The 25,724-nt window shown below is 50.4% G+C and overlaps 2 protein-coding genes across 2 annotated transcripts in view; both read left to right on the top strand.

The window, feature by feature from the left end:
* The first annotated feature begins 370 nt into the window (after positions 1 to 370).
* LOC140410714 (glutathione S-transferase theta-1-like) overlaps positions 371 to 25,724 on the top strand; it is a 54,137-nt gene continuing 28,783 nt past the window's right edge. Inside the window, exon 1 of the mRNA XM_072499162.1 lies at positions 371 to 549. Within this exon, the coding sequence (XP_072355263.1) occupies positions 438 to 549 (112 nt within the window). The 5' untranslated portion in view covers positions 371 to 437. The remainder of the gene's footprint in view (positions 550 to 25,724) is intronic.
* LOC140429053 (uncharacterized) lies at positions 4,281 to 12,889 on the top strand (the record flags this gene model as incomplete). Its single annotated transcript, XM_072515589.1, has 8 exons — positions 4,281 to 4,430; positions 4,860 to 4,988; positions 6,129 to 6,197; positions 8,711 to 8,779; positions 10,051 to 10,104; positions 10,548 to 10,613; positions 11,135 to 11,233; positions 12,809 to 12,889. Coding segments are annotated over 8 exons (717 nt in total), but the record flags the coding sequence as incomplete, so codon positions are not given.

Here is a 25,724-nt window from a genome sequence, read left to right on the forward strand (position 1 = left end):
CTGACAGCACCCACACACTGACAGGTACCCACACACTGACAGCACCCACACACTGACAGCACCCACACACTGACAACACCCACACACTGACAGCACCCTCACACTGACAGCACCCACACACTGACAGCACCCACACACTGACAGGTACCCACACACTGACAGCACCCACACACTGACAACACCCACACACTGACAGCACCCACACACTGACAGCACCCACACACTGACAGGTACATGCACTCTGACAGGCTTTCTAGTGGGCGGGGCTAACCGGATGGTCAGAGCTGGGAGCCTGCAGTGGGCGGGACTGCGTTCGACAGTGGGCGGAACTAATAGAGTGGGCGGGGCGCTGCTCGCCAGTGGGCGGGGCTATCCGAGTGGGCGGGGTTTGCCCCTCGCGGTCAGCTCCGCTCGCTCGGCTCTGCAGTGCTGCTCCGATGGCGCTCCAGCTCTACGCGGACCTCTGCTCCCAGCCCTGCCGCTCCGTTTATATCTTCCTGCAGAAAAACAACATTCCGTTCCAGCTCAAAGAGATTCGGCTGTTGGTCGGTAAGAAAGAGAAACCAGAGAGAGAGTGAGAAACCAGAGAGAGAGTGAGAAACCAGAGAGAGAGTGAGAAACCAGAGAGAGAGTGAGAAACCAGAGAGTGAGAAACCAGAGAGAGAGTGAGAAACCAGAGAGTGAGAAACCAGAGAGTGAGAAACCAGAGAGAGAGTGAGAAACCAGAGAGTGAGAAACCAGAGAGAGAGTGAGAAACCAGAGAGTGAGAAACCAGAGAGTGAGTGAGAAACCAGAGAGTGAGAAACCAGAGAGAGAGTGAGAAACCAGAGAGAGAGTGAGAAACCAGAGAGTGAGAAACCAGAGAGTGAGTGAGAAACCAGAGAGTGAGAAACCAGAGAGAGAGTGAGAAACCAGAGAGAGAGTGAGAAACCAGGGAGACAGTGAGAAACCAGAGAGAGAGTGAGAAACCAGAGAGAGAGCGAGAAACCAGAGAGAGAGTGAGAAACCAGAGAGAGAGTGAGAAACCAGAGAGTGAGAAACCAGAGAGAGAGTGAGAAACCAGAGAGAGAGTGAGAAACCAGAGAGAGAGTGAGAAACCAGAGAGAGAGTGAGAAACCAGAGAGAGAGTGAGAAACCAGAGAGTGAGAAACCAGAGAGAGAGTGAGAAACCAGAGAGAGTGTGAGAAACCAGAGAGAGAGTGAGAAACCAGAGAGAGAGTGAGAAACCAGAGAGAGAGAGTGAGAAACCAGAGAGAGAGTGAGAAACCAGAGAGTGAGAAACCAGAGAGAGAGTGAGAAACCAGAGAGAGTGTGAGAAACCAGAGAGAGTGTGAGAAACCAGATAGAGAGTGAGAAACCAGAGAGAGAGTGAGAAACCAGAGAGAGAGTGAGAAACCAGAGAGAGAGAGTGAGAAACCAGAGAGAGAGTGAGAAACCAGAGAGAGTGTGAGAAACCAGATAGAGAGTGAGAAACCAGAGAGAGAGTGAGAAACCAGAGAGAGAGTGAGAAACCAGAGAGAGAGAGTGAGAAACCAGAGAGAGAGAGTGAGAAACCAGAGAGAGAGTGAGAAACCAGAGAGAGAGAGTGAGAAACCAGAGAGAGAGTGAGAAACCAGAGAGAGAGTGAGAAACCAGAGAGAGAGTGAGAAACCAGAGAGAGAGTGAGAAACCAGAGAGAGAGTGAGAAACCAGAGAGAGAGTGAGAAACCAGAGAGAGAGTGAGAAACCAGAGAGAGAGAGTGAGAAACCAGAGAGAGAGAGTGAGGAACCAGAGAGAGAGAGTGAGAAACCAGAGAGAGAGTGAGAAACCAGAGAGAGAGAGTGAGAAACCAGAGAGAGAGAGTGAGAAACCAGAGAGAGAGAGTGAGAAACCAGAGAGAGAGAGTGAGAAACCAGAGAGAGAGAGTGGGAAACCAGAGAGAGAGTGAGAAACCAGAGAGAGAGAGTGAGAAACCAGAGAGAGAGTGAGAAACCAGAGAGAGAGTGAGAAACCAGAGAGAGAGTGAGAAACCAGAGAGAGAGAGTGAGAAACCAGAGAGAGAGAGTGAGAAACCAGAGAGAGAGAGTGAGAAACCAGAGAGAGAGAGTGGGAAACCAGAGAGAGAGTGAGAAACCAGAGAGAGAGAGTGAGAAACCAGAGAGAGAGTGAGAAACCAGAGAGAGAGAGAAACCAGAGAGAGAGAGAGAGAAACCAGAGAGAGAGAGTGAGAAACCAGAGAGAGAGAGTGAGAAACCAGAGAGAGAGAGTGAGAAACCAGAGAGAGAGAGTGAGAAACCAGAGAGAGAGAGAGAAACCAGAGAGAGAGAGTGAGAAACCAGAGAGAGAGAGTGAGAAACCAGAGAGAGAGAGTGGGAAACCAGAGAGAGAGTGAGAAACCAGAGAGAGAGAGTGAGAAACCAGAGAGAGAGTGAGAAACCAGAGAGAGAGAGAAACCAGAGAGAGAGAGTGAGAAACCAGAGAGAGAGAGTGAGAAACCAGAGAGAGAGAGTGAGAAACCAGAGAGAGAGTGAGAAACCAGAGAGAGAGAGAAACCAGAGAGAGAGAGTGAGAAACCAGAGAGAGAGAGTGAGAAACCAGAGAGAGAGAGAAACCAGAGAGAGAGAGTGAGAAACCAGAGAGAGAGAGTGAGAAACCAGAGAGAGAGAGTGAGAAACCAGAGAGAGAGAGTGAGAAACCAGAGAGAGAGAGTGAGAAACCAGAGAGAGAGAGTGAGAAACCAGAGAGAGAGAGTGAGAAACCAGAGAGAGAGAGTGAGAAACCAGAGAGAGAGTGAGAAACCAGAGAGAGAGTGAGAAACCAGAGAGAGAATGAGAAACCAGAGAGAGAGTGAGAAACCAGAGAGAGAGAGAAACCAGAGAGAGAGAGTGAGAAAGCAGAGAGAGAGAGAAACCAGAGAGAGAGAGTGAGAAACCAGAGAGAGAGAGTGAGAAACCAGAGAGAGAGAGTGAGAAACCAGAGAGAGAGAGTGAGAAACCAGAGAGAGAGAGTGAGAAACCAGAGAGAGAGTGAGAAACCAGAGAGAGTGAGAAACCAGAGAGAGTGAGAAACCAGAGAGAGAGAGAGTGAGAAACCAGAGAGAGAGAGAGTGAGAAACCAGAGAGAGAGAGAGTGAGAAACCAGAGAGAGAGAGAGTGAGAAACCAGAGAGAAAGTGAGAAACCAGAGAGAGAGTGAGAAACCAGAGAGAGAGAGAGTGAGAAACCAGAGAGAGAGAGAAACCAGAGAGAGAGAGAGAAACCAGAGAGAGAGAGAGAAACCAGAGAGAGAGAGAGAAACCAGAGAGAGAGAGAGAAACCAGAGAGAGAGAGAGAAACCAGAGAGAGAGTGAGAAACCAGAGAGAGAGTGAGAAACCAGAGAGAGAGTGAGAAACCAGAGAGAGAGAGAGAAACCAGAGAGAGAGAGAGAAACCAGAGAGAGAGAGAGAAACCAGAGAGAGAGAGAAAAACCAGAGAGAGAGAGAGAAACCAGAGAGAGAGAGAGAAACCAGAGAGAGAGAGAGAAACCAGAGAGAGAGAGAGAAACCAGAGAGAGAGAGAGAAACCAGAGAGAGAGAGAGAAACCAGAGAGAGAGAGAGAAACCAGAGAGAGAGAGAGAAACCAGAGAGAGAGAGAGAAACCAGAGAGAGAGAGAGAAACCAGAGAGAGAGAGAGAAACCAGAGAGAGAGAGAGAAACCAGAGAGAGAGAGAGAAACCAGAGAGAGAGAGAGAAACCAGAGAGAGAGAGAGAAACCAGAGAGAGAGAGAGAAACCAGAGAGAGAGAGAGAAACCAGAGAGAGAGAGAGAAACCAGAGAGAGAGAGAGAAACCAGAGAGAGAGAGAGAAACCAGAGAGAGAGAGAGAAACCAGAGAGAGAGAGAGAAACCAGAGAGAGAGAGAGAAACCAGAGAGAGAGAGAGAAACCAGAGAGAGAGAGAGAAACCAGAGAGAGAGAGAGAAACCAGAGAGAGAGAGAGAAACCAGAGAGAGAGAGAGAAACCAGAGAGAGAGAGAGAAACCAGAGAGAGAGAGAGAAACCAGAGAGAGAGAGAGAAACCAGAGAGAGAGAGAGAAACCAGAGAGAGAGAGAGAAACCAGAGAGAGAGAGAGAAACCAGAGAGAGAGAGAGAAACCAGAGAGAGAGAGAGAGAAACCAGAGAGAGAGAGAGAGAAACCAGAGAGAGAGAGAGAAACCAGAGAGAGAGAGAGAAACCAGAGAGAGAAACCAGAGAGAGAGTGAGAAACGAGAGAGAGTGAGAAACCATAGAGAGAGAGAAACCAGAGAGAGCGAGAAACCAGAGAGCGAGAAACCAGAGAGCGAGAAACCAGAGAGCGAGAAACCAGAGAGCGAGAAACCAGAGAGCGAGAAACCAGAGAGCGAGAAACCAGAGAGCGAGAAACCAGAGAGCGAGAAACCAGAGAGCGAGAAACCAGAGAGCGAGAAACCAGAGAGAGAGACTGGGAAACCAGAGAGAGAGAGTGGGAAACCAGAGAGAGAGAGTGGGAAACCAGAGAGAGAGTGAGAGAGTGAGGGAGAGTGAGAAACAAGAGAGTGGGAAACCAGAGAGAGAGTGGGAAACCAGAGAGAGAGTGAGAAACCAGAGAGAGAGTGAGAAACCAGAGAGAGAGTGAGAAACCAGAGAGAGAGTGAGAAACCAGAGAGAGAGTGAGAAACCAGAGAGAGAGAGAGAAACCAGAGAGAGAGTGAGAGAAACCAGAGAGAGAGTGAGGGAGAGTGAGAAACAAGAGAGTGGGAAACCAGAGAGAGTGAGGGAGAGTGAGAAACAAGAGAGTGGGAAACCAGAGAGAGAGTGAGAAACCAGAGAGAGTGAGGGAGAGTGAGAAACCAGAGAGTGAGAAACCAGAGAATGAGAGAGAGTGAGAAACCAGAGAGTGAGAAACCAGAGAGTGAGAAACCAGAGAGTGAGAAACCAGAGAGTGAGAAACCAGAGAGTGAGAAACCAGAGAGTGAGAAACCAGAGAGTGAGAAACCAGAGAGTGAGAAACCAGAGAGTGAGAAACCAGAGAGAGAGAGAGAGAAACCAGAGAGAGAGAGTGAGAAACCAGAGAGAGAGAGTGGGAAACCAGAGAGAGAGTGAGAAACCAGAGAGAGTGAGGGAGAGTGAGAAACAAGTGAGTGAGAAACCAGAGAGAGAGTGAGAAACCAGAGAGAGAGTGAGAAACCAGAGAGAGAGTGAGAAACCAGAGAGAGAGTGAGAAACCAGAGAGAGAGTGAGAAACCAGAGAGAGAGTGAGAAACCAGAGAGAGAGTGAGAAACCAGAGAGAGAGTGAGAAACCAGAGAGAGAGTGAGAAACCAGAGAGAGAGTGAGAAACCAGAGAGAGAGTGAGAAACCAGAGAGAGAGTGAGAAACCAGAGAGAGAGTGAGAAACCAGAGAGAGAGTGAGAAACCAGAGAGAGAGTGAGAAACCAGAGAGAGAGTGAGAAACCAGAGAGAGAGTGAGAAACCAGAGAGAGAGTGAGAAACCAGAGAGAGAGTGAGAAACCAGAGAGAGAGTGAGAAACCAGAGAGAGAGTGAGAAACCAGAGAGAGAGTGAGAAACCAGAGAGAGAGTGAGAAACCAGAGAGAGAGTGAGAAACCAGAGAGAGAGTGAGAAACCAGAGAGAGAGTGAGAAACCAGAGAGAGAGTGAGAAACCAGAGAGAGAGTGAGAAACCAGAGAGAGAGTGAGAAACCAGAGAGAGAGTGAGAAACCAGAGAGAGAGTGAGAAACCAGAGAGAGAGTGAGAAACCAGAGAGAGAGTGAGAAACCAGAGAGAGAGTGAGAAACCAGAGAGAGAGTGAGAAACCAGAGAGAGAGTGAGAAACCAGAGAGAGAGTGAGAAACCAGAGAGAGAGTGAGAAACCAGAGAGAGAGTGAGAAACCAGAGAGAGAGTGAGAAACCAGAGAGAGAGTCAGAAACCAGAGAGAGAGTCAGAAACCAGAGAGTCAGAAACCAGAGAGAGAGTCAGAAACCAGAGAGAGAGTGGGAAACCAGAGAGAGAGTGGGAAACCAGAGAGAGAGTGAGAAACCAGAGAGAGTGAGGGAGAGTGAGAAACCAGAGAGTGAGAAACCAGAGAGAGAGTGAGAAACCAGAGAGAGAGTGAGAAACCAGAGAGAGAGTGAGAAACCAGAGAGAGAGTGAGAAACCAGAGAGTGAGAAACCAGAGAGTGAGAAACCAGAGAGTGAGAAACCAGAGAGTGAGAAACCAGAGAGTGAGAAACCAGAGAGTGAGAAACCAGAGAGTGAGAAACCAGAGAGTGAGAAACCAGAGAGTGAGAAACCAGAGAGTGAGAAACCAGAGAGTGAGAAACCAGAGAGTGAGAAACCAGAGAGTGAGAGAGAGAAACCAGAGAGTGAGAGTGGGAAACCAGAGAGAGAGAGTGGGAAACCAGAGAGAGAGAGTGGGAAACCAGAGAGAGAGTGAGAAACCAGAGAGAGTGAGGGAGAGTGAGAAACAAGAGAGTGGGAAACCAGAGAGAGAGTGAGAAACCAGAGAGAGAGTGAGAAACCAGAGAGAGAGTGAGAAACCAGAGAGTGAGAAACCAGAGAGAGAGAAACCAGAGAGAGAGAGAGAGAAACCAGAGAGAGAAAGTGGGAAACCAGAGAGAGAGTGAAAAACCAGAGAGAGTGAGGGAGAGTGAGAAACAGAGTGAGAAACAAGAGAGTGGGAAACCAGATAGAGAGTGAGAAACCAGAGAGCGTGAGAAACCAGAGAGAGCGTGAGAAACCAGAGAGAGCGTGAGAAACCAGAGAGAGCGTGAGAAACCAGAGAGAGCGTGAGAAACCAGAGAGAGCGTGAGAAACCAGAGAGAGCGTGAGAAACCAGAGAGAGCGTGAGAAACCAGAGAGAGCGTGAGAAACCAGAGAGAGCGTGAGAAACCAGAGAGAGCGTGAGAAACCAGAGAGAGCGTGAGAAACCAGAGAGAGCGTGAGAAACCAGAGAGAGCGTGAGAAACCAGAGAGAGCGTGAGAAACCAGAGAGAGCGTGAGAAACCAGAGAGAGCGTGAGAAACCAGAGAGAGCGTGAGAAACCAGAGAGAGCGTGAGAAACCAGAGAGAGCGTGAGAAACCAGAGAGAGCGTGAGAAACCAGAGAGAGCGTGAGAAACCAGAGAGAGCGTGAGAAACCAGAGAGAGCGTGAGAAACCAGAGAGAGCGTGAGAAACCAGAGAGAGCGTGAGAAACCAGAGAGAGCGTGAGAAACCAGAGAGAGCGTGAGAAACCAGAGAGAGCGTGAGAAACCAGAGAGAGCGTGAGAAACCAGAGAGAGCGTGAGAAACCAGAGAGAGCGTGAGAAACCAGAGAGAGCGTGAGAAACCAGAGAGAGCGTGAGAAACCAGAGAGAGCGTGAGAAACCAGAGAGAGCGTGAGAAACCAGAGAGAGCGTGAGAAACCAGAGAGAGCGTGAGAAACCAGAGAGAGCGTGAGAAACCAGAGAGAGCGTGAGAAACCAGAGAGAGCGTGAGAAACCAGAGAGAGCGTGAGAAACCAGAGAGAGCGTGAGAAACCAGAGAGAGCGTGAGAAACCAGAGAGAGCGTGAGAAACCAGAGAGAGCGTGAGAAACCAGAGAGAGCGTGAGAAACCAGAGAGAGCGTGAGAAACCAGAGAGAGCCTGAGAAACCAGAGAGAGCCTGAGAAACCAGAGAGAGCCTGAGAAACCAGAGAGAGCCTGAGAAACCAGAGAGAGCCTGAGAAACCAGAGAGAGCCTGAGAAACCAGAGAGAGCCTGAGAAACCAGAGAGAGCCTGAGAAACCAGAGAGAGCCTGAGAAACCAGAGAGAGCCTGAGAAACCAGAGAGAGCCTGAGAAACCAGAGAGAGCCTGAGAAACCAGAGAGAGCCTGAGAAACCAGAGAGAGCCTGAGAAACCAGAGAGAGCCTGAGAAACCAGAGAGAGCCTGAGAAACCAGAGAGAGCCTGAGAAACCAGAGAGAGCCTGAGAAACCAGAGAGAGCCTGAGAAACCAGAGAGAGCCTGAGAAACCAGAGAGAGCCTGAGAAACCAGAGAGAGCCTGAGAAACCAGAGAGAGCGTGAGAAACCAGAGAGAGCGTGAGAAACCAGAGAGAGCGTGAGAAACCAGAGAGAGCGTGAGAAACCAGAGAGAGCGTGAGAAACCAGAGAGAGCGTGAGAAACCAGAGAGAGCGTGAGAAACCAGAGAGAGCGTGAGAAACCAGAGAGAGCGTGAGAAACCAGAGAGAGCGTGAGAAACCAGAGAGAGCGTGAGAAACCAGAGAGAGCGTGAGAAACCAGAGAGAGCGTGAGAAACCAGAGAGAGCGTGAGAAACCAGAGAGAGCGTGAGAAACCAGAGAGAGCGTGAGAAACCAGAGAGAGCGTGAGAAACCAGAGAGAGCGTGAGAAACCAGAGAGAGCGTGAGAAACCAGAGAGAGCGTGAGAAACCAGAGAGAGCGTGAGAAACCAGAGAGAGCGTGAGAAACCAGAGAGAGCGTGAGAAACCAGAGAGAGCGTGAGAAACCAGAGAGAGCGTGAGAAACCAGAGAGAGCGTGAGAAACCAGAGAGAGCGTGAGAAACCAGAGAGAGCGTGAGAAACCAGAGAGAGCGTGAGAAACCAGAGAGAGCGTGAGAAACCAGAGAGAGCGTGAGAAACCAGAGAGAGCGTGAGAAACCAGAGAGAGCGTGAGAAACCAGAGAGAGCGTGAGAAACCAGAGAGAGCGTGAGAAACCAGAGAGAGCGTGAGAAACCAGAGAGAGTGAGGGAGAGTGAGAAACAAGAGAGTGGGAAACCAGAGAGAGAGAGTGAGAAACCAGAGAGAGTGAGGGAGAGTGAGAAACAAGAGAGTGGGAAACCAGAGAGAGAGAGAGAAACCAGAGAGAGAGTGAGAAACCAGAGAGAGTGAGGGAGAGTGAGAAACAAGAGAGTGGGAAACCAGAGAGAGAAAGAGAAACCAGAGAGAGAGTGAGAAACCAGAGAGAGTGAGGGAGAGTGAGAAACAAGAGAGTGGAAACCAGAGAGAGAGAGTGAGTGAGGAACCAGAGAGAGAGAGTGAGGAACCAGAGAGAGAGAGTGAGGAACCAGAGAGAGAGAGTGAGGAACCAGAGAGAGAGAGTGAGGAACCAGAGAGAGAGAGTGAGGAACCAGAGAGAGAGAGTGAGGAACCAGAGAGAGAGAGTGAGGAACCAGAGAGAGAGAGTGAGGAACCAGAGAGAGAGAGTGAGGAACCAGAGAGAGAGAGTGAGGAACCAGAGAGAGAGAGTGAGGAACCAGAGAGAGAGAGTGAGGAACCAGAGAGAGAGAGTGAGGAACCAGAGAGAGAGAGTGAGGAACCAGAGAGAGAGAGTGAGGAACCAGAGAGAGAGAGTGAGGAACCAGAGAGAGAGAGTGAGGAACCAGAGAGAGAGAGTGAGGAACCAGAGAGAGAGAGTGAGGAACCAGAGAGAGAGAGTGAGGAACCAGAGAGAGAGAGTGAGGAACCAGAGAGAGAGAGTGAGGAACCAGAGAGAGAGAGTGAGGAACCAGAGAGAGAGAGTGAGGAACCAGAGAGAGAGAGTGAGGAACCAGAGAGAGAGAGTGAGGAACCAGAGAGAGAGAGTGAGGAACCAGAGAGAGAGAGTGAGGAACCAGAGAGAGAGAGTGAGGAACCAGAGAGAGAGAGTGAGGAACCAGAGAGAGAGAGTGAGGAACCAGAGAGAGAGTGAGAAACCAGAGAGAGAGTGAGAAACCAGAGAGAGAGTGAGAAACCAGAGAGAGAGTGAGAAACCAGAGAGAGAGTGAGAAACCAGAGAGAGAGTGAGAAACCAGAGAGAGAGTGAGAAACCAGAGAGAGAGTGAGAAACCAGAGAGAGAGTGAGAAACCAGAGAGAGAGTGAGAAACCAGAGAGAGAGTGAGAAACCAGAGAGAGAGTGAGAAACCAGAGAGAGAGAGTGAGAAACCAGAGAGAGTGAGAAACCAGAGAGAGTGAGAAACCAGAGAGAGAGAGTGAGAAACCAGAGAGAGAGAGTGAGAAACCAGAGAGAGAGAGTGAGAAACCAGAGAGAGAGAGTGAGAAACCAGAGAGAGAGTGAGAAACCAGAGAGAGAGAGAGAGAAACCAGAGAGAGAGAGAGAGAAACCAGAGAGAGAGAGAGAGAAACGAGAGAGAGAGAGAGAGAGAGAGAAACCAGAGAGAAACCAGAGAGAGAGTGAGGAACCAGAGAGAGAGAGAGAGAGAATCCAGAGAGAGAGAGAGAATCCAGAGAGAGAGAGAGAATCCAGAGAGAGAGAGAGAAACCAGAGAGAGAGAAACCAGAGAGAGAGAAACCAGAGAGAGAGAAACCAGAGAGAGAGAAACCAGAGAGAGAGAGAGAGAAACCAGAGAGATAGTGAGAAACCAGAGAGAGAGAGAGAAACCAGAGAGAGAGAGAGAGAAACCAGAGAGAGAGAGAGAGAAACCAGAGAGAGAGAGAGAGAAACGAGAGAGAGAGAGAGAGAGAGAGAAACCAGAGAGAAACCAGAGAGAGAGTGAGGAACCAGAGAGAGAGAGAGAGAATCCAGAGAGAGAGAGAGAATCCAGAGAGAGAGAGAGAATCCAGAGAGAGAGAGAGAATCCAGAGAGAGAGAGAGAAACCAGAGAGAGAGAAACCAGAGAGAGAGAAACCAGAGAGAGAGAAACCAGAGAGAGAGAAACCAGAGAGAGAGAGAGAGAAACCAGAGAGATAGTGAGAAACCAGAGAGAGAGAGAGAAACCAGAGAGAGAGAGAGAAACCAGAGAGAGAGAGAGAAACCAGAGAGAGAGTGAGAAACCAGAGAGAGAGTGAGAAACCAGAGAGAGTGAGAAACCAGAGAGAGAGTGAGAAACCAGAGAGAGAGTGAGAAACCAGAGAGAGAGTGAGAAACCAGAGAGAGAGTGAGAAACCAGAGAGAGAGTGAGAAACCAGAGAGAGAGTGAGAAACCAGAGAGAGAGTGAGAAACCAGAGAGAGAGTGAGAAACCAGAGAGAGAGTGAGAAACCAGAGAGAGAGTGAGAAACCAGAGAGAGAGAGTGAGAAACCAGAGAGAGAGAGTGAGAAACCAGAGAGAGAGAGTGAGAAACCAGAGAGAGAGAGTGAGAAACCAGAGAGAGAGTGAGAAACCAGAGAGAGAGAGTGAGAAACCAGAGAGAGAGAGTGAGAAACCAGAGAGAGAGAGTGAGAAACCAGAGAGAGAGAGTGAGAAACCAGAGAGAGAGAGTGAGAAACCAGAGAGAGAGAGTGAGAAACCAGAGAGAGAGAGTGAGAAACCAGAGAGAGAGAGTGAGAAACCAGAGAGAGAGAGTGAGAAACCAGAGAGAGAGAGTGAGAAACCAGAGAGAGAGAGTGAGAAACCAGAGATAGAGAGTGAGACCAGAGAGAGAGAGAGAAACCAGAGAGAGAGAGAGAGAATCCAGAGAGAGAGAGAGAGAAACCAGAGAGAGAGTGAGAAACCAGAGAGAGAGAGAGAGAGAAACCAGAGAGAGAGTGAGGAACCAGAGAGAGAGAGAGAGAGAAACCAGAGAGAGAGTGAGGAACCAGAGAGAGAGTGAGAGAAACCAGAGAGAGGGTGAGAGAAACCAGAGAGAGAGTGAGAGAAACCAGAGAGAGAGTGAGAGAAACCAGAGAGAGGGTGAGAGAAACCAGAGAGAGAGTGAGAGAAACCAGAGAGAGAGTGAGAGAAACCAGAGAGAGAGTGAGAAACCAGAGAGAGAGTGAGAGAAACCAGAGAGAGAGTGAGAGAAACCAGAGAGAGAGTGAGAGAAACCAGAGAGAGAGTGAGAGAAACCAGAGAGAGAGTGAGAGAAACCAGAGAGAGAGTGAGAAACCAGAGAGAGAGTGAGAAACCAGAGAGAGAGTGAGAAACCAGAGAGAGAGAGCGAGAAACCAGAGAGAGAGAGAGAGAAACCAGAGAGAGAGTGAGAAACCAGAGAGAGAGTGAGAAACCAGAGAGAGAGTGAGAAACCAGAGAGAGAGTGAGAGAAACCAGAGAGAGAGTGAGAGAAACCAGAGAGAGAGTGAGAAACCAGAGAGAGAGTGAGAAACCAGAGAGAGAGTGAGAGAAACCAGAGAGAGAGTGAGAAACCAGAGAGAGAGAGAGAAACCAGAGAGAGAGTGAGGAACCAGAGAGAGAGAGTGAGGAACCAGAGAGAGAGAAACCAGAGAGAGAGAAACCAGAGAGAGAGAGAGAAACCAGAGAGAGAGTGAGGAACCAGAGAGAGAGAGTGAGGAACCAGAGAGAGAGAGTGAGGAACCAGAGAGAGAGAAACCAGAGAGAGAGAAACCAGAGAGAGAGAAACCAGAGAGAGAGAAACCAGAGAGAGAGAAACCAGAGAGAGAGAAACCAGAGAGAGAGAAACCAGAGAGAGAGAAACCAGAGAGAGAGTGAGGGAGAGTGAGAAACCAGAGAGTGGGAAACCAGATAGAGAGTGGGAAACCAGATAGAGAGTGGGAAACCAGAGAGAGAGAGCGAGAAACCAGAGAGAGAGAGAGAGAAACCAGAGAGAGAGTGAGGAACCAGAGAGAGAGGGAGAGAATCCAGAGAGAGAGAGAGAATCCAGAGAGAGAGAGAGAATCCAGAGAGAGAGAGAGAATCCAGAGAGAGAGAATCCAGAGAAAGAGTGAGAAACCAGAGAGAGAGAGAGAGAAACCAGAGAGAGGGTGAGAAACCAGAGAGAGAGAAACCAGAGAGAGAGAGAGAGAAACCAGAGAGAGAGTGAGGAACCAGAGAGAGAGAGAGGAACCAGAGAGAGAGAGAGGAACCAGAGAGAGAGTGAGAAACCAGAGAGAGAGTGAGAAACCAGAGAGAGAGAGTGAGAAACCAGAGAGAGAGTGAGAAACCAGAGAGAGAGAGTGAGAAACCAGAGAGAGAGAGTGAGAAACCAGAGAGAGAGAGTGAGACACCAGAGAGAGAGAGTGAGAAACCAGAGACAGAGAGTGAGAAACCAGAGAGATAGAGAAACAAGAGAGAGAGTGAGAAACCAGAGAGAGAGTGGGAAACCAGAGAGAGAGAGAGAGAAACCAGAGAGAGAGAGAGAAACCAGAGAGAGAGAGAGAGAGAAACCAGAGAGAGAGAGAGAGAAACCAGAGAGAGAGAGAGAGAAACCAGAGAGAGAGAGAGAGAAACCAGAGAGAGAGAGAGAGAAACCAGAGACAGAGAGAGAGAAACCAGAGAGAGAGAGAGGAACCAGAGGGAGAGTGAGAAACCAGAGAGAGAGAGTGAGAAACCAGAGAGAGAGAGTGAGAAACCAGAGAGAGAGTGTGAGAAACCAGAGAGAGAGTGAGAAACCAGAGAGAGAGTGGGAAACCAGAGAGAGAGAGTGAGAAACCAGAGAGAGAGAGTGAGAAACCAGAGAGAGAGAGTGAGAAACCAGAGAGAGAGAGTGGGAAACCAGAGAGAGAGTGAGAAACCAGAGAGAGTGAGGGAGAGTGAGAAACAAGAGAGTGGGAAACCAGATAGAGAGTGGGAAACCAGATAGAGAGTGGGAAACCAGAGAGAGAGTGAGAAACCAGAGAGAGAGTGAGAAACCAGAGAGAGAGTGAGAAACCAGAGAGAGAGTGAGAAACCAGAGAGAGAGTGAGAAACCAGAGAGAGAGTGAGAAACCAGAGAGAGAGTGAGAAACCAGAGAGAGAGTGAGAAACCAGAGAGAGAGTGAGAAACCAGAGAGAGAGTGAGAAACCAGAGAGAGAGTGAGAAACCAGAGAGAGAGTGAGAAACCAGAGAGAGAGTGAGAAACCAGAGAGAGAGTGAGAAACCAGAGAGAGAGTGAGAAACCAGAGAGAGAGTGAGAAACCAGAGAGAGAGTGAGAAACCAGAGAGAGAGTGAGAAACCAGAGAGAGAGTGAGAAACCAGAGAGAGAGTGAGAAACCAGAGAGAGAGTGAGAAACCAGAGAGAGAGTGAGAAACCAGAGAGAGAGTGAGAAACCAGAGAGAGAGTGAGAAACCAGAGAGAGAGTGAGAAACCAGAGAGAGTGAGAAACCAGAGAGAGAGTGAGAAACCAGAGAGAGAGTGAGAAACCAGAGAGAGAGTGAGAAACCAGAGAGAGAGTGAGAAACCAGAGAGAGAGTGAGAAACCAGAGAGAGAGTGAGAAACCAGAGAGAGAGTGAGAAACCAGAGAGAGAGTGAGAAACCAGAGAGAGAGTGAGAAACCAGAGAGAGAGTGAGAAACCAGAGAGAGAGTGAGAAACCAGAGAGAGAGTGAGAAACCAGAGAGAGAGTGAGAAACCAGAGAGAGAGTGAGAAACCAGAGAGAGAGTGAGAAACCAGAGAGAGAGTGAGAAACCAGAGAGAGAGTGAGAAACCAGCGAGAGAGTGAGAAACCAGCGAGAGAGTGAGAAACCAGCGAGAGAGTGAGAAACCAGCGAGAGAGTGAGAAACCAGAGAGAGAGTGAGAAACCAGAGAGAGAGTGAGAAACCAGAGAGAGAGTGAGAAAACCAGAGAGAGAGTGACAAACCAGAGAGAGCGTGAGAAACCAGAGAGAGCGTGAGAAACCAGAGAGAGAGTGAGAAACCAGAGAGAGAGTCAGAAACCAGAGAGAGAGTGAGAAACCAGAGAGAGTGAGAAACCAGAGAGAGTGAGAAACCAGAGAGAGAGAGTGAGAAACCAGAGAGAGAGTGAGAAACCAGAGAGAGAGAGAGAGAAACCAGAGAGAGAGAGAGAGAAACCAGAGAGAGAGAGAGAGAAACGAGAGAGAGAGAGAGAGAGAGAAACCAGAGAGAAACCAGAGAGAGAGTGAGGAACCAGAGAGAGAGAGAGAGAATCCAGAGAGAGAGAGAGAATCCAGAGAGAGAGAGAGAATCCAGAGAGAGAGAGAGAAACCAGAGAGAGAGAAACCAGAGAGAGAGAAACCAGAGAGAGAGAAACCAGAGAGAGAGAAACCAGAGAGAGAGAGAGAGAAACCAGAGAGAGAGAGAGAAACCAGAGAGAGAGAGAGAAACCAGAGAGAGAGTGAGAAACCAGAGAGAGAGTGAGAAACCAGAGAGAGTGAGAAACCAGAGAGAGAGTGAGAAACCAGAGAGAGAGTGAGAAACCAGAGAGAGAGTGAGAAACCAGAGAGAGAGTGAGAAACCAGAGAGAGAGTGAGAAACCAGAGAGAGAGTGAGAAACCAGAGAGAGAGTGAGAAACCAGAGAGAGAGTGAGAAACCAGAGAGAGAGTGAGAAACCAGAGAGAGAGTGAGAAACCAGAGAGAGAGTGAGAAACCAGAGAGAGAGTGAGAAACCAGAGAGAGAGAGTGAGAAACCAGAGAGAGAGAGTGAGAAACCAGAGAGAGAGAGTGAGAAACCAGAGAGAGAGAGTGAGAAACCAGAGAGAGAGTGAGAAACCAGAGAGAGAGAGTGAGAAACCAGAGAGAGAGAGTGAGAAACCAGAGAGAGAGAGTGAGAAACCAGAGAGAGAGAGTGAGAAACCAGAGAGAGAGAGTGAGAAACCAGAGAGAGAGAGTGAGAAACCAGAGAGAGAGAGTGAGAAACCAGAGAGAGAGAGTGAGAAACCAGAGATAGAGAGTGAGACCAGAGAGAGAGAGAGAAACCAGAGAGAGAGAGAGAGAGAATCCAGAGAGAGAGAGAGAGAAACCAGAGAGAGAGTGAGAAACCAGAGAGAGAGAGAGAGAGAAACCAGAGAGAGAGTGAGGAACCAGAGAGAGAGAGAGAGAGAAACCAGAGAGAGAGTGAGGAACCAGAGAGAGAGTGAGAGAAACTAGAGAGAGGGTGAGAGAAACCAGAGAGAGAGTGAGAGAAACCAGAGAGAGGGTGAGAGAAACCAGAGAGAGGGTGAGAGAAACCAGAGAGAGAGTGAGAGAAACCAGAGAGAGAGTGAGAGAAACCAGAGAGAGAGTGAGAAACCAGAGAGAGAGTGAGAGAAACCAGAGAGAGAGTGAGAGAAACCAGAGAGAGAGTGAGAGAAACCAGAGAGAGAGTGAGAGAAACCAGAGAGAGAGTGAGAGAAACCAGAGAGAGAGTGAGAGAAACCAGAGAGAGAGTGAGAAACCAGAGAGAGAGTGAGAAACCAGAGAGAGCGAGAAACCAGAGAGAGAGAGAGAGAAACCAGAGAGAGAGTGAGAAACCAGAGAGAGAGTGAGAAACCAGAGAGAGAGTGAGAGAAACCAGAGAGAGAGTGAGAGAAACCAGAGAGAGAGTGAGAAACCAGAGAGAGAGTGAGAAACCAGAGAGAGAGTGAGAAACCAGAGAGAGAGTGAGAGAAACCAGAGAGAGAGTGAGAAACCAGAGAGAGAGAGAGAAACCAGAGAGAGAGTGAGGAACCAGAGAGAGAGAGTGAGGAACCAGAGAGAGAGAAACCAGAGAGAGAGAAACCAGAGAGAGAGAAACCAGAGAGAGAGAAACCAGAGAGAGAGAAACCAGAGAGAGAGAAACCAGAGAGAGAGAAACCAGAGAGAGAGAAACCAGAGAGAGAGTGAGGGAGAGTGAGAAACCAGAGAGTGGGAAACCAGATAGAGAGTGGGAAACCAGATAGAGAGTGGGAAACCAGAGAGAGAGAGCGAGAAACCAGAGAGAGAGAGAGAGAAACCAGAGAGAGAGTGAGGAACCAGAGAGAGAGTGAGGAACCAGAGAGAGAGGGAGAGAATCCAGAGAGAGAGAGAGAATCCAGAGAGAGAGAGAGAATCCAGAGAGAGAGAATCCAGAGAAAGAGTGAGAAACCAGAGAGAGAGAGAGAGAAACCAGAGAGAGGGTGAGAAACCAGAGAGAGAGAAACCAGAGAGAGAGAGAGAGAAACCAGAGAGAGAGTGAGGAACCAGAGAGAGAGAGAGGAACCAGAGAGAGAGAGAGGAACCAGAGAGAGAGTGAGAAACCAGAGAGAGAGTGAGAAACCAGAGAGAGAGAGTGAGAAACCAGAGAGAGAGTGAGAAACCAGAGAGAGAGAGTGAGAAACCAGAGAGAGAGAGTGAGAAACCAGAGAGAGAGAGTGAGACACCAGAGAGAGAGAGTGAGAAACCAGAGACAGAGAGTGAGAAACCAGAGAGATAGAGAAACAAGAGAGAGAGTGAGAAACCAGAGAGAGAGTGGGAAACCAGAGAGAGAGAGAGAGAAACCAGAGAGAGAGAGAGAAACCAGAGAGAGAGAGAGAGAGAAACCAGAGAGAGAGAGAGAGAAACCAGAGAGAGAGAGAGAGAAACCAGAGAGAGAGAGAGAGAAACCAGAGAGAGAGAGAGAGAAACCAGAGACAGAGAGAGAGAAACCAGAGAGAGAGAGAGGAACCAGAGGGAGAGTGAGAAACCAGAGAGAGAGAGTGAGAAACCAGAGAGAGAGAGTGAGAAACCAGAGAGAGAGAGTGAGAAACCAGAGAGAGAGTGTGAGAAACCAGAGAGAGAGTGAGAAACCAGAGAGAGAGTGGGAAACCAGAGAGAGAGAGTGAGAAACCAGAGAGAGAGAGTGAGAAACCAGAGAGAGAGAGTGAGAAACCAGAGAGAGAGAGTGGGAAACCAGAGAGAGAGTGAGAAACCAGAGAGAGTGAGGGAGAGTGAGAAACAAGAGAGTGGGAAACCAGATAGAGAGTGGGAAACCAGATAGAGAGTGGGAAACCAGAGAGAGAGTGGGAAACCAGAGAGAGAGTGAGAAACCAGAGAGAGAGTGAGAAACCAGAGAGAGAGTGAGAAACCAGAGAGAGAGTGAGAAACCAGAGAGAGAGTGAGAAACCAGAGAGAGAGTGAGAAACCAGAGAGAGAGTGAGAAACCAGAGAGAGAGTGAGAAACCAGAGAGAGAGTGAGAAACCAGAGAGAGAGTGAGAAACCAGAGAGAGAGTGAGAAACCAGAGAGAGAGTGAGAAACCAGAGAGAGAGTGAGAAACCAGAGAGAGAGTGAGAAACCAGAGAGAGAGTGAGAAACCAGAGAGAGAGTGAGAAACCAGAGAGAGAGTGAGAAACCAGAGAGAGAGTGAGAAACCAGAGAGAGTGAGAAACCAGAGAGAGAGTGAGAAACCAGAGAGAGAGTGAGAAACCAGAGAGAGAGTGAGAAACCAGAGAGAGAGTGAGAAACCAGAGAGAGAGTGAGAAACCAGAGAGAGAGTGAGAAACCAGAGAGAGAGTGAGAAACCAGAGAGAGAGTGAGAAACCAGAGAGAGAGTGAGAAACCAGAGAGAGAGTGAGAAACCAGAGAGAGAGTGAGAAACCAGAGAGAGAGTGAGAAACCAGAGAGAGAGTGAGAAACCAGAGAGAGAGTGAGAAACCAGAGAGAGAGTGAGAAACCAGAGAGAGAGTGAGAAACCAGAGAGAGAGTGAGAAACCAGAGAGAGAGTGAGAAACCAGAGAGAGAGTGAGAAACCAGCGAGAGAGTGAGAAACCAGCGAGAGAGTGAGAAACCAGCGAGAGAGTGAGAAACCAGAGAGAGAGTGAGAAACCAGAGAGAGAGTGAGAAACCAGAGAGAGAGTGAGAAACCAGAGAGAGCGTGAGAAACCAGAGAGAGAGAGCGAGGAACCAGAGAGAGAGAGCGAGGAACCAGAGAGAGAGAGCGAGGAACCAGAGAGAGAGAGCGAGGAACCAGAGAGAGAGAGCGAGGAACCAGAGAGAGAGAGCGAGGAACCAGAGAGAGAGAGCGAGGAACCAGAGAGAGAGAGAGAGAGTGAGGAACCAGAGAGAGAGAGTGAGGAACCAGAGAGAGAGAGTGAGGAACCAGAGAGAGAGAGAGTGAGGAACCAGAGAGAGAGAGTGAGGAACCAGAGAGAGAGAGAGTGAGGAACCAGAGAGAGAGAGAGTGAGGAACCAGAGAGAGAGAGAGTGAGGAACCAGAGAGAGAGAGAGAGTGAGGAACCAGAGAGAGAGAGAGAGTGAGGAACCAGAGAGAGAGAGAGAGTGAGGAACCAGAGAGAGAGAGTGAGGAACCAGAGAGAGAGAGTGAGGAACCAGAGAGAGAGAGAGAGAAACCAGAGAGAGAGAGAGAGAGTGAGGAACCAGAGAGAGAGAGTGAGGAACCAGAGAGAGAGAGAGAGAGACCAGAGAGAGAGAAACCAGAGAGAGAGAAACCAGAGAGAGAGAAACCAGAGAGAGAGAAACCAGAGAGAGAGAAACCAGAGAGAGAGAAACCAGAGAGAGAGAAACCAGAGAGAGAGAAACCAGAGAGAGAGAAACCAGAGAGAGAGAAACCAGAGAGAGAGAGAGAAACCAGAGAGAGAGTGAGAAACCAGAGAGAGAGAGCGAGAAACCAGAGAGAGAGGGATGAAACCAGAGAGAGAGTGAGGAACCAGAGAGAGAGGGAGAGAATCCAGAGAGAGAGAGAGAATCCAGAGAGAGAGAGAGAATCCAGAGAGAGAGAATCCAGAGAAAGAGTGCGAAACCAGAGAGAGAGAGAGAGAAACCAGAGAGAGGGTGAGAAACCAGAGAGAGAGAAACCAGAGAGAGAGAGAGAGAAACCAGAGAGAGAGTGAGGAACCAGAGAGAGAGAGAGAGAAACCAGAGAGAGGGTGAGAAACCAGAGAGAGAGAAACCAGAGAGAGAGAGAGAGAAACCAGAGAGAGGGTGAGAAACCAGAGAGAGAGAAACCAGAGAGAGAGAGAGAGAAACCAGCGAGAGAGTGAGGAACCAGAGAGAGAGAGAGGAACCAGAGAGAGAGTGAGAAACCAGAGGGAGAGAGTGAGAAACCAGAGAGAGAGAGTGAGAAACCAGAGAGAGAGAGTGAGAAACCAGAGAGAGAGAGTGAGAAACCAGAGAGAGAGAGTGAGAAACCAGAGAGAGAGAGTGAGAAACCAGAGAGAGAGAGTGAGAAACCAGAGAGAGAGAGTGAGAAACCAGAGAGAGAGAGTGAGAAACCAGAGACAGAGAGTGAGAAACCAGAGACAGAGAGTGAGAAACCAGAGAGAGAGAGAAACAAGAGAGAGAGTGAGAAACCAGAGAGAGAGTGGGAAACCAGAGAGAGAGAGAGAGAAACCAGAGAGAGAGAGAGAGAGAGAAACCAGAGAGAGAGAGAGAGAAACCAGAGAGAGAGAGAGAGAAACCAGAGAGAGAGAGAGAGAAACCAGAGAGAGAGAGAGAGAAACCAGAGAGAGAGAGAGAGAAACCAGAGAGAGAGAGAGAGAAACCAGAGAGAGAGAGAGAGAAACCAGAGAGAGAGAGAGAGAAACCAGAGAGAGAGAGAGGAACCAGAGGGAGAGTGAGAAACCAGAGAGAGAGAGTGAGAAACCAGAGAGAGAGAGTGAGAAACCAGAGAGAGAGAGTGAGAAACCAGAGAGAGAGAGTGAGAAACCAGAGAGAGAGAGTGAGAAACCAGAGAGAGAGAGAGAGAAACCAGAGAGAGAGTGGGAAACCAGAGAGAGTGAGGGAGAGTGAGAAACAAGAGAGTGGGAAACCAGAGAGAGAGAGAGAAACCAGAGAGAGAGAGTGGAACCAGAGAGAGAGAGAGTGGAACCAGAGAGAGAGAGAGAGTATCCAGAGAGAGAGAGAGAGAAACCAGAGAGAGAGAGAGAGAAACCAGAGAGAGAGAGTGAGGAACCAGAGAGAGAGAGTGAGGAACCAGAGAGAGAGAGTGAGGAACCAGAGAGAGAGAGAGAGAAACCAGAGAGAGAGAGTGAGGAACCAGAGAGAGAGAGTGAGTGAGGAACCAGAGAGAGAGAGTGAGGAACCAGAGAGAGAGAGTGAGGAACCAGAGAGAGAGAGAGTGAGGAACCAGAGAGAGAGAGAGTGAGGAACCAGAGAGAGAGAGAGTGAGGAACCAGAGAGAGAGAGAGTGAGGAACCAGAGAGAGAGAGAGTGAGGAACCAGAGAGAGAGAGTGAGGAACCAGAGAGAGAGAGTGAGGAACCAAAGAGAGAGAGTGAGGAACCAGAGAGAGAGAGTGAGGAACCAGAGAGAGAGAGTGAGGAACCAGAGAGAGAGAGTGAGGAACCAGAGAGAGAGAGTGAGGAACCAGAGAGAGAGAGTGAGGAACCAGAGAGAGAGAGTGAGGAACCAGAGAGAGAGAGTGAGGAACCAGAGAGAGAGAGTGAGGAACCAGAGAGAGAGAGAGTGAGGAACCAGAGAGAGAGAGTGAGGAACCAGAGAGAGAGAGTGAGGAACCAGAGAGAGAGAGTGAGGAACCATAGAGAGAGAGTGAGGAACCATAGAGAGAGAGTGAGGAACCAGAGAGAGAGAGTGAGGAACCAGAGAGAGAGAGTGAGGAACCAGAGAGAGAGAGTGAGGAACCAGAGAGAGAGAGTGAGGAACCAGAGAGAGAGAGTGAGGAACCAGAGAGAGAGAGTGAGGAACCAGAGAGAGAGAGTGAGGAACCAGAGAGAGAGAGTGAGGAACCAGAGAGAGAGAGTGAGGAACCAGAGAGAGAGAGTGAGGAACCAGAGAGAGAGTGAGAAACCAGAGAGAGAGTGAGGAACCAGAGAGAGAGTGAGGAACCAGAGAGAGAGAGAGTGAGGAACCAGAGAGAGAGAGAGTGAGGAACCAGAGAGAGAGAGAGTGAGGAACCAGAGAGAGAGAGAGTGAGGAACCAGAGAGAGAGAGAGTGAGGAACCAGAGAGAGAGAGAGTGAGGAACCAGAGAGAGAGAGAGAGTGAGGAACCAGAGAGAGAGAGAGTGAGAGAAACCAGAGAGAGTGTGAGAAACCAGAGAGAGAGAGAGAAACCAGAGAGAGAGTGAGGAACTCTCTCTGTACAGAGTACAGAACTCTGGTCCGGCCGCATTTGGAGTATTGCGTACAGTTCTGGTCACCGCATTATAGGAAGGACGTGGAGGCTTTGGAGCGGGTGCAGAGGAGATTTACCAGGATGTTGCCTGGTATGGAGGGAAAATCTTATGAGGAAAGGCTGATGGACTTGAGGTTGTTTTCGTTAGAGAGAAGAAGGTTAAGAGGAGACTTAATAGAGGCATACAAAATGATCAGAGGGTTAGATAGGGTGGACAGTGAGAGCCTTCTCCCGCGGATGGAAATGGCTAGCACGAGGGGACATAGCCTTAAACTGAGGGGTAATAGATATAGGACAGAGGTCAGGGGTAGGTTCTTTACGCAAAGAGTAGTGAGGCCGTGGAATGCCCTACCTGCTACAGTAGTGAACTCGCCAACATTAAGGGCATTTAAAAGTTTATTGGATAAACATATGGATGATAATGGTATAGTGTAGGTTAGATGGCTTTTGTTTCGGTGCAACATCGTGGGCCGAAGGGCCTGTACTGCGCTGTATTGTTCTATGTTCTATGTTCTATGAACCAGAGAGAGAGAGTGAGGAACCAGAGAGAGAGAGAGAGAAACCAGAGAGAGAGAAACCAGAGAGAGAGAAACCAGAGAGAGAGAAACCAGAGAGAGAGAAACCAGAGAGAGAGAAACCAGAGAGAGAGTGAGAAACCAGAGAGAGAGTGAGAAACCAGAGAGAGAGAGCGAGAAACCAGAGAGAGAGAGAGAGAAACCAGAGAGAGAGAGAGAAACCAGAGAGAGAGTGAGGAACCAGAGAGAGAGGGAGAGAATCCAGAGAGAGAGAGAGAATCCAGAGAGAGAGAGAGAATCCAGAGAGAGAGAATCCAGAGAAAGAGTGAGAAACCAGAGAGAGAGTGAGAAACCAGAGAGAGAGTGGGAAACCAGAGAGAGAGAGTGAGAAACCAGAGAGAGAGAGTGAGAAACCAGAGAGAGAGAGTGGGAAACCAGAGAGAGAGTGAGAAACCAGAGAGAGTGAGGGAGAGTGAGAAACAAGAGAGTGGGAAACCAGATAGAGAGTGGGAAACCAGATAGAGAGTGGGAAACCAGAGAGAGAGTGAGAAACCAGAGAGAGAGTGAGAAACCAGAGAGAGAGTGAGAAACCAGAGAGAGAGTGAGAAACCAGAGAGAGAGTGAGAAACCAGAGAGAGAGTGAGAAACCAGAGAGAGAGTGAGAAACCAGAGAGAGAGTGAGAAATCAGAGAGAGAATGAGAAACCAGAGAGAGAGTGAGAAACCAGAGAGAGAGTGAGAAACCAGAGAGAGAGTGAGGAACCAGAGAGAGAGAGAGTGAGGAACCAGAGAGAGAGAGAGTGAGGAACCAGAGAGAGAGAGAGTGAGGAACCAGAGAGAGAGAGAGTGAGGAACCAGAGAGAGAGAGAGTGAGGAACCAGAGAGAGAGAGAGTGAGGAACCAGAGAGAGAGAGAGTGAGGAACCAGAGAGAAAGAGAGGGAGGAACCAGAGAGAGAGAGAGTGAGGAACCAGAGAGAGAGAGAGTGAGGAACCAGAGAGAGAGAGAGTGAGGAACCAGAGAGAGAGAGAGTGAGGAACCAGAGAGAGAGAGAGTGAGGAACCCGAGAGAGAGAGAGTGAGGAACCAGAGAGAGAGAGAGTGAGGAACCAGAGAGAGAGAGAGTGAGGAACCAGAGAGAGAGAGAGTGAGGAACCAGAGAGAGAGAGAGTGAGGAACCAGAGAGAGAGAGAGTGAGGAACCAGAGAGAGAGAGAGTGAGGAACCAGAGAGAGAGAGAGTGAGGAACCAGAGAGAGAGAGAGTGAGGAACCAGAGAGAGAGAGAGTGAGGAACCAGAGAGAGAGAGAGTGAGGAACCAGAGAGAGAGAGAGTGAGGAACCAGAGAGAGAGAGAGTGAGGAACCAGAGAGAGAGAGAGTGAGGAACCAGAGAGAGAGAGAGAGAGAAACCAGAGAGAGAGAGAGAGAGAGAGAGAGAGAAACCAGGGAGAGAGAGTGAGAAACCGGAGAGAGAGTGGTAAACCGGAGAGAGAGAAACCAGAGAGAGAGAGAGAGAGAAACCAGGGAGAGAGAGTGAGAAACCGGAGAGAGAGTGGTAAACCGGAGAGAGAGTGAGAAACCAGAGAGAGTGAGAAACCAGAGAGAGTGAGAAACCAGAGAGAGTGAGAAACCAGAGAGAGTGAGAAACCAGAGAGAGTGAGAAACCAGAGAGAGTGAGAAACCAGAGAGAGAGAGAAACCAGAGAGAGAGAGAGAGTGAGAAACCGGAGAGAGAGTGTGAAACCGGAGAGAGAGTGTGAAACCGGAGAGAGAGTGTGAAACCGGAGAGAGAGTGTGAAACCGGAGAGAGAGTGTGAAACCGGAGAGAGAGCGTGAAACCGGAGAGAGAGCGTGAAACCGGAGAGAGAGCGTGAAACCGGAGAGAGAGCGTGAAACCGGAGAGAGAGCGTGAAACCGGAGAGAGAGCGTGAAACCGGAGAGAGAGCGTGAAACCGGAGAGAGAGCGAGAAACCGGAGAGAGAGCGGGAAACCAGAGGGAGAGAGGGGGCGGGAAACCAGAGGGAGAGAGGGGGCGGGAAACCAGAGGGAGAGAGGGGGCGGGAAACCAGAGGGAGAGAGGGGGCGGGAAACCAGAGGGAGAGAGGGGGCGGGAAACCAGAGGGAGAGAGGGGGCGGGAAACCAGAGGGAGAGAGGGGGCGGGAAACCAGAGGGAGAGAGGGGGCGGGAAACCAGAGGGAGAGAGGGGGCGGGAAACCAGAGGGAGAGAGGGGGCGGGAAACCAGAGGGAGAGAGGGGGCGGGAAACCAGAGGGAGAGAGGGGGCGGGAAACCAGAGGGAGAGAGGGGGCGGGAAACCAGAGGGAGAGAGGGGGCGGGAAACCAGAGGGAGAGAGGGGGCGGGAAACCAGAGGGAGAGAGGGGGCGGGAAACCAGAGGGAGAGAGGGGGCGGGAAACCAGAGGGAGAGAGGGGGCGGGAAACCAGAGGGAGAGAGGGGGCGGGAAACCAGAGGGAGAGAGGGGGCGGGAAACCAGAGGGAGAGAGGGGGCGGGAAACCAGAGGGAGAGAGGGGGCGGGAAACCAGAGGGAGAGAGGGGGCGGGAAACCAGAGGGAGAGAGGGGGCGGGAAACCAGAGGGAGAGAGGGGGCGGGAAACCAGAGGGAGAGAGGGGGCGGGAAACCAGAGGGAGAGAGGGGGCGGGAAACCAGAGGGAGAGAGGGGGCGGGAAACCAGAGGGAGAGAGGGGGCGGGAAACCAGAGGGAGAGAGGTGGCGGGAAACCAGAGGGAGAGAGGGGGCGGGAAACCAGAGGGAGAGAGGGGGCGGGAAACCAGAGGGAGAGAGGGGGCGGGAAACCAGAGGGAGAGAGGGGGCGGGAAACCAGAGGGAGAGAGGGGGCGGGAAACCAGAGGGAGAGAGGGGGCGGGAAACCAGAGGGAGAGAGGGGGCGGGAAACCAGAGGGAGAGAGGGGGCGGGAAACCAGAGGGAGAGAGGGGGCGGGAAACCAGAGGGAGAGAGGGGGCGGGAAACCGGAGGGAGAGAGGGGGCGGGAAACCGGAGGGAGAGAGAGGGGGGGGAAACCGGAGAGAGAGAGAGGGGGGGGGGCGGGAAACCGGAGAGAGAGAGAGGGGGTGGGCGGGAAACCGGAGAGAGAGAGAGGGGGGGGGGCGGGAAACCGGAGAGAGAGAGAGGGGGGGGGGCGGGAAACCGGAGAGAGAGAGAGGGGGGGGGCGGGAAACCGGAGAGAGAGAGAGGGGGGGGGGGCGGGAAACCGGAGAGAGAGAGAGGGGGGGGGGCGGGAAACCGGAGAGAGAGAGAGGGGGGGGGCGGGAAACCGGAGAGAGAGAGAGGGGGGGGGCGGGAAACCGGAGAGAGAGAGAGGGGGGGGCGGGAAACCGGAGAGAGAGAGAGAGGGGGGGGCGGGAAACCGGAGAGAGAGAGAGGGGGGGCGGGAAACCGGAGAGAGAGAGAGGGGGGGGCGGGAAACCGGAGAGAGACAGTGAGAAACCAGAGAGAGAGTGAGAAACCAGAGAGAGAGAGAGAGAGAGAAACCAGAGAGAAAGTGAGAAACCAGAGAGAGAGAGAGAGAGAAACCAGAGAGAGAGAGAGAAACCAGAGAGAGAGTGAGAAACCAGAGAGAGAGAAACCAGAGAGAGAGAGAGAGAGAAACCAGAGAGAAAGTGAGAAACCAGAGAGAGA

The sequence above is a fragment of the Scyliorhinus torazame genome, chromosome 1 (genome assembly GCF_047496885.1).
Source record: "Scyliorhinus torazame isolate Kashiwa2021f chromosome 1, sScyTor2.1, whole genome shotgun sequence".
In the NCBI taxonomy this organism is placed as follows: Eukaryota; Metazoa; Chordata; class Chondrichthyes; order Carcharhiniformes; family Scyliorhinidae; genus Scyliorhinus; species Scyliorhinus torazame.